The 12,791-nt window shown below is 41.2% G+C and overlaps 1 protein-coding gene across 1 annotated transcript; it reads right to left on the bottom strand.

Moving 5' to 3' along the window:
• Window positions 1-239: 239 nt before the first annotated feature.
• tmem276b (transmembrane protein 276b) lies at window positions 240-11,052 on the bottom strand. Its single transcript, XM_035164288.2, has 4 exons — window positions 10,328-11,052; window positions 7,097-7,210; window positions 4,447-4,584; window positions 240-4,205 (listed from the first exon to the last, which is right to left on the bottom strand). Exons 1-4 carry the CDS (start codon window positions 10,737-10,739, stop codon window positions 3,958-3,960), a joined length of 912 nt encoding a protein of 303 aa, XP_035020179.1. The 5' UTR covers window positions 10,740-11,052; the 3' UTR covers window positions 240-3,957.
• Window positions 11,053-12,791: the final 1,739 nt, after the last annotated feature.

The following is a 12,791-nucleotide window of genomic DNA, read 5'->3' as shown; positions in this document are numbered from 1 at the left end:
GACAAAAGCACCAAACATCACGTCCTCCCTCTAGATGGCACCATGTCCTCAGTGACAGAGCCAGGCCTCCATCTCCAGTGCTGTTGAGGACGTCCAACCTCAGCTGAACTGAATCTTCTATTTCTGCTTTAACTCCATAAACTACAACGTTCCCAGTAACAGTAACAGACACATGCTGATGTCCCATTCAGTCACGTAAAAAGATGATTTACATGCAAAACACTGAAAGTCACAACACATTAGTAATTACATATTTTATTTCAGTAAAATAAATTAATTAAAAATGGACACAAGTTTTAAATATATTGAAAGAAACTAGCTGTAATGAGATCATGCAAGACTGTAATGTCTTTTTAGTCCCCACGTAACATCTGCAGTGGATTGAACCAGTATAAATGACTTGTAGAAAATAATAGCTGTGCTACTGAAACAAAGTACCACACCAAACGGTGGCGTTTTCACAGAGCATCTCTCTTCACACACACACACTACATTTCCAGAGTCCTCATGAAACACAGGAAGTTGTGACTTGAGAGGGATTTTACAACAATTTCAGATGCGTCGTCACATTGCGCTGACCTCATTCGTTCTTTACATTGTTTTTACCGTGTGCTGCTGTTGAAGCTGAATCCAATCGATGGCAAAATCTTACATTTTTTAAATACAGACCTTGTTATGTGCTTGAAATCTTACAATTTCAGATACGGGGGTGTAAATATGTGCTTAAAATTGTTTTTGCTCTGAATACTTTTTAGGAATTCCTGCACATGTGCAGTGGTGGCACATCAATACTGGAAAAGTCAGATTTACACACTCACCCAGACACTCGCACACACTCGCACACACGTACACACACAAAGAAAACTTGTAAGATTTGTGTGCAGTTGTGCTTCAGTCCTAACGACACATTATACTTGCACCACATACTTATACATTACAATTCACTGCTCACAGTAACGTAACTGTGAATCAGTTTGTGAACTTAAAAGTTTATAAAAACAAAACACCAAACAGCGTTGCATTCTGTGAGTCGCTGGATGTCAGAAAGTACACCGACTCTGTTTGTCAGTGTAATAACCATAGATATAAATATTCTTTATATTTATGGCATGTCCTTGTTTCTGGCATAAATATTTTCACAATAAGAGCCTGAAATATGTTCACAATAAGAGCCTGCACCCACTGACCCTAAACACACAACATGGTTTAAACCCAAACACTTGGTAAAAGACACAACAGGGTGCTTACTACATGCTCTGATCATCTTTTGCTCCCATGTGCGGCCTCGGAAACATACTGGATAATATCGAACTCCGCCTGCTCAGACGTCAGGTTCATGGACGTTTGTGAGACCCAGCAAAGTGCAAAGATTCAACAAGACACTGGAGATACAGTTTTCAATCATGCCTCAGTTAATGCTCTTGACTTCAGGGTAGTGGTGGTGGCCTCACGAGGAGGTTCATGGTGACGGTGAGAGGACTGAACATCACACACAGTGTCGTCAATACACATTATAACACCTTATTTTTTTCTAAAAATGTTGATTGACGGAGCTGAATATCTCATCGCTCATCTCCACTAAGTGATTAATGGGGAAATAATCCGGTTTGCATCCTGAAGCGTCACCAGGACAAATTGTTTTTTTCCGTTTCCACTCCTATCAACTACACTCTGTTTTCAGACCCTGGCCCATCTCATACTTCATTCTATGACGTGTATACTTTTGTGCACAAAACTGATGACACGATTGAAAGATGTGTAACAGTCAATCTGTTAATAAGAAATTTCATATAGTTTCAAATCAAATCATTATTTTTTTCCAAATTCTTTTTGAATATGCAGCGGACGTCCACACAAACCATGTATCTTGTATGTAATGTATTTTGGAGAATAACGGCAATTAACAAAACTCACATTTGACTATGGATACCTCCGATTTTGATGTATATTTAATTTAGTCATTTTCCTCACGTGAACGCGTCACAACTAAAAGCACTAAATGAGTATGTGGTGTGTGTTTGGATTACACGTCTCTGCAGTCAAGAGCCTTTCTTAATCACTATTTGTGCTTTTTTTTTTTTTTCAAACAGCAGATTTGGATGCATTGTCAATCCAACAATTGAATTCCAAAAGTTATAGAAAAATTTTAACATCATGTTCCTATCACATACCACATAATATACTGTGTATTCTACCACTTTGGAAGTTAGAACACAATCAATATGTATTTTAATGATCAAGAGACACAAGATGTTTCCACAGATCAATCAAACTAGATGGGTTTTCTTTTTTTGTGTCTGTTTCACAGTATGTACACATTGTGCCTTGTATTGTGTTTTTCTAAATTGTTTATGCTTTTTTTTTTGTATGCGTTTTCAATCAAATTATTGAATCATAAAAGTACAGAAGACTGAAGTATCTTGCTTTCAGTAGCAGCAGATGATTCGGGTCACTGTCACATTATTGTGCTCTGATATTGTCAAATGTGATTTGTTTGCTTGTCCTGATACATGTTTGTAAATGACATGCTGATGGTAAATAAATGTCATGATTCGTGCCGTTCCGGGCTTCTCTGATTGTGCCGTCTCACCCACAGGTAAACAAAACCAAACGATTGTTATTCCATGAATCATCTCCCATATTCAGCTTGTTTCAGATTTCAGTCAGGATATCATCACGCTTCTTACCCCTGTGCCAAGTGACAAGAAACATGACTCCAGTTTGTGCTTTTGTTTTTGAGCGGGTTCACTGAGGTTGCTTTTTTTCCCCCTTATGTTAAAATCCGGAATATTATACAAAGCAACTGACCGATATTAAGGGTAAACAATGGAGTCATGAAACACGTCCTCCACAGTCAGGTTTTGATTCAGCTGTCGGCAAACAACTGTGTCTCTCAGAGCGGCAACAGCACAGCGGCTTCAAGTCACAGCTCAGCAGTTTACTGAGACTTCCTGCTCTGTTCTACTCCTCACTTCTCATAAAATACCTTCATACTGAATACATCATGGATTCATTATTCTCTCCTGTCACTCTCAATCGTCTCCATACGTCCAGACGTCCTCACCTCTACACAAACAGAAAACATTTCTTATTCAAAATCTACTTTACACAAAGAATGATCTGGGTCTACGTAGAGATGCATTTGTACATATAGATTCTTTAAAAAAGCGTCAAATGAGTTTTCTTTTCGATGCAAATTTACTTCCGTGTTTATCGAGCCGACCTCGCTGCTCGACCCGTCCTGTTCTCTGCAGACGCTGCAGGCGTTTTACCCCCGGGGCTCACGTTTGATATTCGTAAAGTGTGATACACTACAGATAAGCGATGGGCAGTCAACACCTGATTCTTTTTTTTTTTTTTTCATAATGAACAACAACACAGCACACGTCACTCGACTGAAAGAGGAATGCTGACAGGATGCCTGATATTTGTGGGTTTGTTCCTTTTGGATGATTTCTCTCGTGATTCACCCAGAGTAACTGAGCATGTGTGGACAAGCTGGTGTGTGTGTGTGCCTGTGTGTGTGCGTGTGTTAGTGTGGGAGTGTATGTGGCTATATGCATTTAAGAGAGCACCATTTTAAGACAAATTCTCTTTAGAGAAAACAGTCACCTTTAGATCACCAGAAAGTCAGCAGGTCAAAAATCTGAACCAAAAAGTGTCTTATTTGTGCTGTGAGAGCCGTGTCTCAGTCATATGTTACGTCGGTGCTGCTCTTCCGGTTCCTGGAGGTCCCTCACGTGTTTTGGGGATTAGGTGCGTGAAGTTTGTCATTACTTTGCTCCTTCTGTCACAACTCAGGCACACACTGAAAACACTGGAGGGGGGATGGCGATGTTGAGGGCGGTGTAAGATGGTGATCAGACAAAAACTGTTTCAGAGTTGTACATCAAAGTTGGTAGGGTGTGGGGTTTTCTGTGTTCGGTGGGCCATTGGCCTCACAACGCCTCAGTCCTGTCACACGGTTCCATTCTCCTGCCTTGGCTTGTGGGTCGTTGTGCGAGTGGGCGTGCTCAGGGACGGGGCCAGGGTGCAGAGGAAGCCGGCCAGCAATGTGAGCCCGAGGCCCCCCCAGGCACAAAACATGGACCAGCCATAGCCATGGCTAATGTCCTCAGGGAGGCCATACATGTAGCGGGGGTAGCGGGACAACTCGAAGTTGATTCCTGCTACACATGTGCACAAGGAGATGATGCAGCATGTTCCTGTGTGAAGAGAAGAGACAAGCGGTGATTGTAAATGGTTCCAGTTCGATTAGTAAACTCTTACACGTGCTGTGCATCCCACTGCAGGAGAGGAGTCATGTTACTGCTCAACATTGATCTACTATCTCATGCAAACCCAAAGATGCTCTCAGCTGTCGCCACATCAACACTGAAATTGAATGTAATTGGATTTGGTCTGCGTGCTTGTGTGTGGATGTGAACATATGTGCTCTCACAGTACCTCCCATGAGAAAGAGTAGCCCAGCTACATATTGCATGAGGTCATGCTGCTGGCAGCATCCCAGCACTCCAATGACCCAGCCAAAAAGAATGATGGACACAGCCATGCCCACGAAGCCGGCCGTCATCCTTCGTAGATCTGCAAGCAGAGAGGAAAACGTTAGCGTACGTGTGCATGTGACGAAAAAGTATCAGTGGTTAAGGAAGCAGAGAGGAAAATAGACCTTTTTCATTGAAGACATTTAGAAATGTCACAGCAGGAACAGCACAAAATAAATGGTGTCTGATTATTTAGCAGTTTCAGGCTACTCGTGCTGTGCATGTTACTGGTTGTAACTGGTACATTCTCATGTCTTACTGGGACACTTCTTACTGGGTAATAAACAATATCAATGATTATCACAATTTAATTTTCATCAATAGCAATTTAACAAAAGTCCAATAAATATAATGCTTATATATTCTGGAAGCACAGTGAGAAGGTATAACACATAACTGATCTACATCAGATTTGTAAAATGTTTTGCTGTTTATCAAGTGTCAAATAATAATGTGACTGGCCTTACAACAGATCACATAAAAGTTCTATGAAAAATACTGTCTTTGTTTTTCCTCAGTCACTGAACATAGGAGATAACTGTGCTGTGTGGTAAAGCAGGAGACGCAGCATCTTTCACCATATATCAGTCTACCACACAAATGTTTCTGAGTAAGCTTGAAAATTAATATATTTTTACTTCACTATGTAAGATGTGATACAAAAACCCAACTAACAATAAGGAATATATCAGGAAGTAATTGACAAACTAAGAATCCGTCAATATCATTAATAAGCTCACAGGATCAAACTGTAATAAATGATAATTATTTATTTTTCTAGCTGTGACCAAGTGGAATTGTGCTTAATTATCATTGAAACAATATTTGGCTAATGATGCTGATTTATGATACTGTTTTAATGATGATGGTTTTTTTCCTGATTATTCTGGTCTTTGATTACCATTTAACTATGCATTCATTATACCAGTGGTATAGTGTAGTAGTATAACATGTTAGCAGTAATGATAGACATTTTTAGATTGGACAATTTATCGAATAAGAATAAGAATGTGGTGTTTTAGCACAGCGTGTTCAAAGCCACATCATAGTAGAATCACAACGCTGTATTTCAAACAGCGGAAAATCCCAGACACATCTGCACTGAACATAAAAGAAAACCCCCAGAAGCAGTAAAATAAAAGCTCCCATACATCAAACTGAAAATCGTTACTGAAGCAATCCAAGGTCAAACATATCAAGTCAGACACACAGGCCTGTCCAAGTGTCTGAGTGAGAGATTTAAAAGATGACACAGATCGGTCCTTCTTAATGTCTTCAGATAAGACTAAAGCCAATAGCTCCCTAATAGAGATGACCTGATAAACTCTGGTCATGGGTCCAGACATGGAGGAGAGATGATTATAATATCAATGATACTGCACGTTCAGGAGTGAGGGGCAGCTGTGCCTTCACCGTGATGAGGACAATCTTTCAAACAATTCAGAACGTGGCAGGTGAGCGGTGTAAGGAGGTTGACGTAAGGGTCAGCGTTTGACTGTTTTATAGATGATGTGAATGAATGATCACAGCACAGAGAAATAATGAATCTATTCAAGCAAAACCGAGACAAAAATCTATCTCTATTACACCAACACTAATGGTTATACATGGTGTTTATAAACGAGGGTAAACCTACTAAAAAAAAGGTGATTGACTCTTTTCCCATTGCCAGTGTACAAGTTTGCCTTTCTGTTTTTTTTCCTCCCAGTGAGTCACGTTCGACGTCACAAACTAGCCAGAAGCGGTGAACACAACACACAACAGAAGAAAGCACCATGGAGACCAGCGCTAGTTATACAGTGATTATACCTTTATATATTTTACTTCAGTCTGTCGTTCAAACTCAGTGGCGACTGATTGATTTTAGATTGCTACTTAAACGGAGATGGATGAACTCTGTTTGTTCCCTATATGTAAGAAACAATAAGTACATGAACGTTCGTAACGTTGCACTGGAAAAGGTGCAGCATCACTGTCTCGACTGCCAAAATAAAGAAGTAGAAGACGAAAGGAACATATTCATGTTTCCATCACAGCCGACTGGAGCCGATAAAAACCTGAGTCTACTGCAGAGTCTTTTGACCTCTGACTGAATACTGACAGTATCCATTTCCATTGCAGACAACAGCCAGATGTTAATGAGTGATAGTGGGTTTCTTGAGTAGTGGAAATGGGGCTAAAGTGTTTTATTTATTTTTTTAAATCTCTAAAATAATGTGACCTACAAGAAACATATTCAATGAAAATAAGATGGGAACCAGAGTCGTGCCTTGAGGTACACCACATTTCACAAATACTTCTAAACCCCTAATTTCATAGGAAGAATTTCTGGTTGGGACTTAAAGTGAAACGTTGACAATTATCAGATGATAGATTATGGCTTTTCTTTCCGCTCGCCTATTTTCATTGCTAAAATAGTCTGTCAATTCAATACAACAGAAGTAGAAAGCAGAAGAATAAATGTGCATGAACAAAAGATGCGAAGAAGGAATAAACAGTCATTATTAAGTTTAACAAACTGGATGAAGACAGACGGACACTTTCAGACTTACGGAGTGCGTGCCACTCATCCTGTCGTATGGTCTTTGTGATGTTGATAGGTAGATTTCGTGGTAGGATGGACGAAGAGTAGTGATACTTGACTGATGTACATCTTTGAATTATTCCTGGAAAAGAGAAAAAAAAGTGATGGAGACAATTATAACTGGAGCACAAATATTAATACAAGCAGAGAGATAATCAAATAAAAATCTAATTATGAACCTTCTACCCACACGTGGGATTATAATAAAATATACACACATTTATTATACACCATCACTGAGCTTTAATAAACGGAGATGGCCTTATTAACCTCATGTTCCCCACCACTCCTACATTGTTATTAAAGAGGGATTAGGAAACAATATGGATTATTCCACAAGAAGGACATGTACAGAACCTGAATTGTTCTCATTTAAAGTCACTCTCTACATATGTATTTGGCTGTCAGAGCAGTATTTAAAACTGTACACATTCAGATTTAAAATGTTTAGTATATAATATATCTCTATGCTCCATATAGAAAGAATGCACCATCATACCTGGTAGGACTTGAATTTGATATAAAAATGTTGCATCTCATGTTAAGGAAATGCTAACTTCATAACGATTGGTAGCTACTGGCAACCTGACAACATTTTAAACCCAAAGAATTAATTTGGGATTATTTTCTAAATTGAGCAGCTGGAAGTTTGGCATTTCAATTTGACAGACGCCTGAAGTGATTAATTAATTGATAATCAGAATAGCTGCCATTTAACTTTCTTTTAATCAACTAATCTATTAATAGGCTTATGATTGCAGCTTTATCAGGTATCAATTATAACTGATTTTTGGGAAGATTAGAGCTCAACGTTATGTTTAATGAATAATAATGATTACACTGTTCATATTATCCTCATCATTCATATGGACACAGAAAAGTACAGTGTCTGTTCCAAAGCCACAGGATCTGTTTAATGCAGAAGCTGCTTTTTTTCCTGGCATCAGTGCTGTCACGACACTTTGATGATCAACACTGTAACCGTGACTACACAAACAACACACACCTCTACACTCGGCCACCGGCGAAGTTCACCACTTCAAGTACTTGAAAAATTAATTTCCTATAAATCCTGATCCCTGATGAGACGCACAAAACATTTCTGCGGCTTTTATCTTTGATTCTGTCTGAGCCTGAACACAAGAATGTAAACTCCATCACTTGAGAGCTGTGTGTTTGTTGTTTGAACTACAAGTCAGATTATAAAGAAGGAAAGTTTTGAACATCTGATCTCACAATGTGTTTCAACCATAGACTGGAAATAAAGATGGACATCCAGTTTCCACTTCCTCCCACTATCCAGCAATGAAGCCAAAATATACTGGATGCAAACGCTGCCATCTTGCTCATTTGGAGCCAAAGTCTGTGAATGGTCCCGTCGATGCATGAGCTTGACCAATCGCTAGTCAGTCTCAGCTGTCAATCATGATGTTTCAGCCCATTATTGTAGCATCAAATAACCAATTAACATAAAACTCACCAAGGAATTGAACAGTTGAACAGTGTGGTGAGAACTACCTAAACTGACAGAAACCATCTTTGACTTTTTCGTTTGGTCCATGTCCCATCACTGGACATGGAGGAGGTAGGACCTATGACCTGTACTGCAGCCAGCCACCAGGTGGCTATCGAAGCGGTTTGCCTTGAATTAAGGATAGTAGTCATAACCGCCATCTTTATTTACAGTTTATGGTTTAAACTTGGTTCCTAACTGGTGAGCGTCGTCATGTCAGAGCGAACATGACTAAATTATTTGTGTGATTTGAATGAGCAAGAGGTGCAGGAGCTAGAATTAATAGGCCCTTTTAATAGAAGTTAAATAGATTGTATAAGCAGAATCTAATCTGAGCAGTGAAGGAGTGGGTGGGTGGACAGATGATCATAAACAGACGTACAATTAATATCCATTATAACAGCTCGACGCCAAATACAATTAACCTACCTCTGCGAGGCTCGTAATAATATTTCCTTTCCAACACAATGTGAAAGAGACAGAGTCAGATGTGAGTTTAGATCCAGTGAAACCTTATAATTAAAACAGGACTGAATCGACACCTTCCTGAGACAACGTCAACCAGCTTCGTGAAGGAAGCAAGAAGTGGAGTCATTTGAGGCCAAGAGGCACAGTCAGCTAAGATGATGGCACTTATACGTCATCTGTACATTGTTGCTGCTGAAACGGAAGTGAACGCGTGGTTTTATAACACAAGGCGCTCAGACTTTGCATTTTACAATAAATAAATACCTCCACCAAGGAGGTCATGTTTTTGTCTGCGTTTCTATTTGTTTGTCTGTCAGGATTACACAAAAACTGCAGGACGGATTACCACGGAACTAAGTGGAAGGATGTGGTGTGGGTCAGGAGAGCACCCATTCAAATTTGGGACAGATCCATGATATTGTGATGCGAGATGGGGCATTTTTTGGCTTTTCCCTTGATTTCTCAGAGAAAAATTCATAGACTTGGATGAAAAACAATCAGACACGTTTAGGGCAGTGATATTTAAGTGTGTGCAATTTGGTCAAATTCTGGATCTAGTGAATTTGCATGTGGTTTCATAAGGGGACTGTCCCTGGCGGAGGTCTGTGCTCGGTATCATTTTAGTTTATTATTTCTATACAGATAAAGTGGTGCAGGCCCAAACATACAATATGGCGTATATAGCTGACAGATAATACTTTAAATAATGTGCCATTAAATATACGTATGAAGCCTCTGACAGCTCCAATCACAACAACAGTCATTTGTGCCAGTCCCCTCTTTGTGTCTGGGACTTGTTGTGGAGCAGGTACGAGTGAGGCCTGAGATTCGGCTTCTTGCTGCCGTGCATTGTGTTGTCAGTGTTACATCCTGCTTTGCACTGAGCTAAAATCCCCCTGTGTGGCGTTAACCTTCACCAGATGTTGTTCAATCTTCTGCAGATGCAAAACAGAAAAAAAAGAAGATGGAGCTAAACCAAACCGGCCATTATCTCATGCAGCCAGAGAGGGACTCAGCAGCATGTAGAGCGAAAACCCACAAATACATGACACATGAATTTAAGAAGAAATCCTCCAAATCCTAACATGAATATTTAAAAGCACACAGGCACACGGTGATGTGAGGGGGGAGCCTGGGCCTGTGGATGCTCCTGTGTCTGTAGGTGTGAGCTCATCGCAGAGCATCACGGCCTGCAGGCTCCACACTGCCCCTGTTTACCTTTGTATATAAGGTCCTCGGTCTCCAGGTCGAATCCCTCCCGGTGACACTTCCTCCACAGCCCGGAGATGGTGGAGTTGAACTGCCGGCTGCAGTGGGACTCCATGGCGGACGCTGCGGCCACAAAGTGCCGCTTCCCCCTGCTGATGACCGGCCCGCCGGCAGCAGCAGCATCTGGGCCGCTGCCTCTCCTCTCCAGGCTCTTTGGAGGCATCTGGAGCGGCAGGTTGCCGTTCGAGATGTAGATGTAGCCCGGGTCGTTGCGCTTGTTCGCATAGTTCTTGCACCTCTCCCGGTGCCTCCGCGCGTCCGTCTCGTACCAGTAATCGGTGCAGATCGCCATGGCGAGCAGCCCCAGCGCGCAGAAAGCCAAGAAGAGCCCCGTGCTGGTTAATATTTTCATAGCGGCCATCTTCCCCCCGCTCGATGGAGAGCCCAAAACAGTCGCGAGAAGCTTCCTCCTCCTCCGCGGCCGTGGCGGCGCTGGTACCCCGCTCACAGCCTCGCTCAGTCCCGCACTGGGCGCATGACGGTGCGGGGCCAGGGTCGTCCGGACTGGATGCTGCGGTCTATTATTGTGGTGCCCGGTGGATGCAATGTTGTTTCCACCATCTGTTATGGTACAGGAGGAGGAGGAGGAGGAGGAGGAGGAGAGGGGATGGATGGATGGAGACCAGCGCTGTGAGGAGGAGTCAGTGATGTAGCTGCGCGCTCTCTCTCCTCCAGGATGCTGCGGGATGGGGAGCAGACAGGACCGGCCCCGTCAGGGGAGGAGTGGTCATTTGTGACGCTTGGATGGTCACCTTTATGGATTTGGTAAACATGTAAAAACACAGGTGCAGTGGGGGGAGTTTAATCACGTGCAAAATCTTTGAAAACAATGATCAATCACTTTTCTCCCTAGGAACAACCAGGGAGTTCCTGAACAGCAGCAACACAAAGTGGTGGTTATAATTTATGAGTTGCACTGTTTATTTTTACTGTGAATTATTCAGGCTATTTATCTCATGGCTATTAAGTTTCACCTCAGATTTGATCTGTTTTCTAAATATCAATATTTACATGTTTGAATATAAAGTATAATTTTAAGAATTCATAAATGTGCCACGAGAGCTCAAGACTCTATAGTGAAAGGACAGGAGGAAGACTTAGCAAGTTAATCTCTGTTGATCTCATAAATTTAACCTTTATTCACGGGAACGAACAAAAGCAATTCACTCTGCAGGTCACCTTGTGATAAAGGCCATTAACAACAATAAGTGATGACTAGAATGGCACTAAAATAGTGAGTGCATTAGTACCCCTAAGAAAACTGTACCTCCTCGGCATATGTAAAGAAAACTAGACAAACATATAAAACTACAGCTAAAAGGTAATAACGTCACAAGGCCACAGGTAAACATTTTTTGGAATAAATGACAAGTTAAACTAATAAATCTCCACCTGCTCAGATCTATCAATTACTGGAAGCCATAGGGGATTCAAGTGAAGTATAATATTTGATGTCTGTTGATGATTCAGTTTGACATTAACATGCAGTTGCTCAATGGGAAAGAGAGAGATCACAAGAGAAAGATTTCAATGGAGCAAAACATTAAAATGTATTTTTTAAATCTAATATTTGAATTGAATTTGAATTAAGTGCAACTCATACTTTGTTAATGATGTGTTTGCAATACTTAGTTTTTCTTTTACTATAGTACACTTACTCGGTGGTAAAAATATACTGGTATGTAATAATTTTACAAAACTTTAATCAATTTATATCAAGTTATATATGTCATCCATCTACTTATCATCTATAGCGCCTGTCCTTTCTGAGGGTGGTAGGGGCGCTGGAGCCAGCTGACATTAGGTGTGTGTGGGGGGTACATGGTCAGATCGCCAGTGTCACACAGGGCCGACAAATACAGACAAACAACCATTCACATTCAAACCTATGGGCAATTTAAGAGTCATATCTGTCATCCGAAAGAACATTTGAATCCAGACTCCAGGAATTCCACACTTGTCTTAAACTGTGAGGTAGTGTGAACTCAGCTGAGCATCAATGAACGAATTTTCACTCATGTGTTTGCACTGTTTCCCTCTGAATGTCCCCTACTAGTGTGTGCCGAGTGCTTGTTTGTTGTCCTTTGGTGCTGTGACTGAGGAAGGCTCCCACAGACAATAGGCTGCTCACAGGCTGATGACTAAGGAAGGCAACCCGCGGCGGAGTCGTTATGGCAACAGAAGCTTGCCAAACAGACTGTGTAGAAAATTGGACAAGAGTTGAACACACAGTCAATGCCCCCTCCCTTCACTCCCATATGACATTTCGGGCATAGGATCTCTGCAGTAAAAATACGCTAATGGTGGACAGGTTTTTGTGCGTCGAGGTCAACTCAACCCACTGTGCTGCCTCAGCACCTTAACACAGATCTACCGATCAATACCATGGTTACTAATCTCTCTAAGATCAATA

The sequence above is a fragment of the Hippoglossus stenolepis genome, chromosome 1 (genome assembly GCF_022539355.2).
Source record: "Hippoglossus stenolepis isolate QCI-W04-F060 chromosome 1, HSTE1.2, whole genome shotgun sequence".
Taxonomy (NCBI): Eukaryota; Metazoa; Chordata; class Actinopteri; order Pleuronectiformes; family Pleuronectidae; genus Hippoglossus; species Hippoglossus stenolepis.
Note: the sequence above shows the minus strand (reverse complement) of the source record. Positions and strands in the feature narration are given on the sequence as shown.

Bases quoted from the DNA above. Each gene is read 5' to 3' on its own strand.
- tmem276b (XM_035164288.2), bottom strand. From the start codon at position 10,739: ATGGCCGCTATGAAAATATTAACCAGCACGGGGCTCTTCTTGGCTTTC. The intron at 7,211-10,327 runs GTAAACAGGGGC...TCTCTTTTCCAG, and splicing joins CGAGGACCTTATATACAAAG to GAATAATTCAAAGATGTACA. The intron at 4,585-7,096 runs GTAAGTCTGAAA...CTCTGCTTGCAG, and splicing joins GGATGAGTGGCACGCACTCC to ATCTACGAAGGATGACGGCC.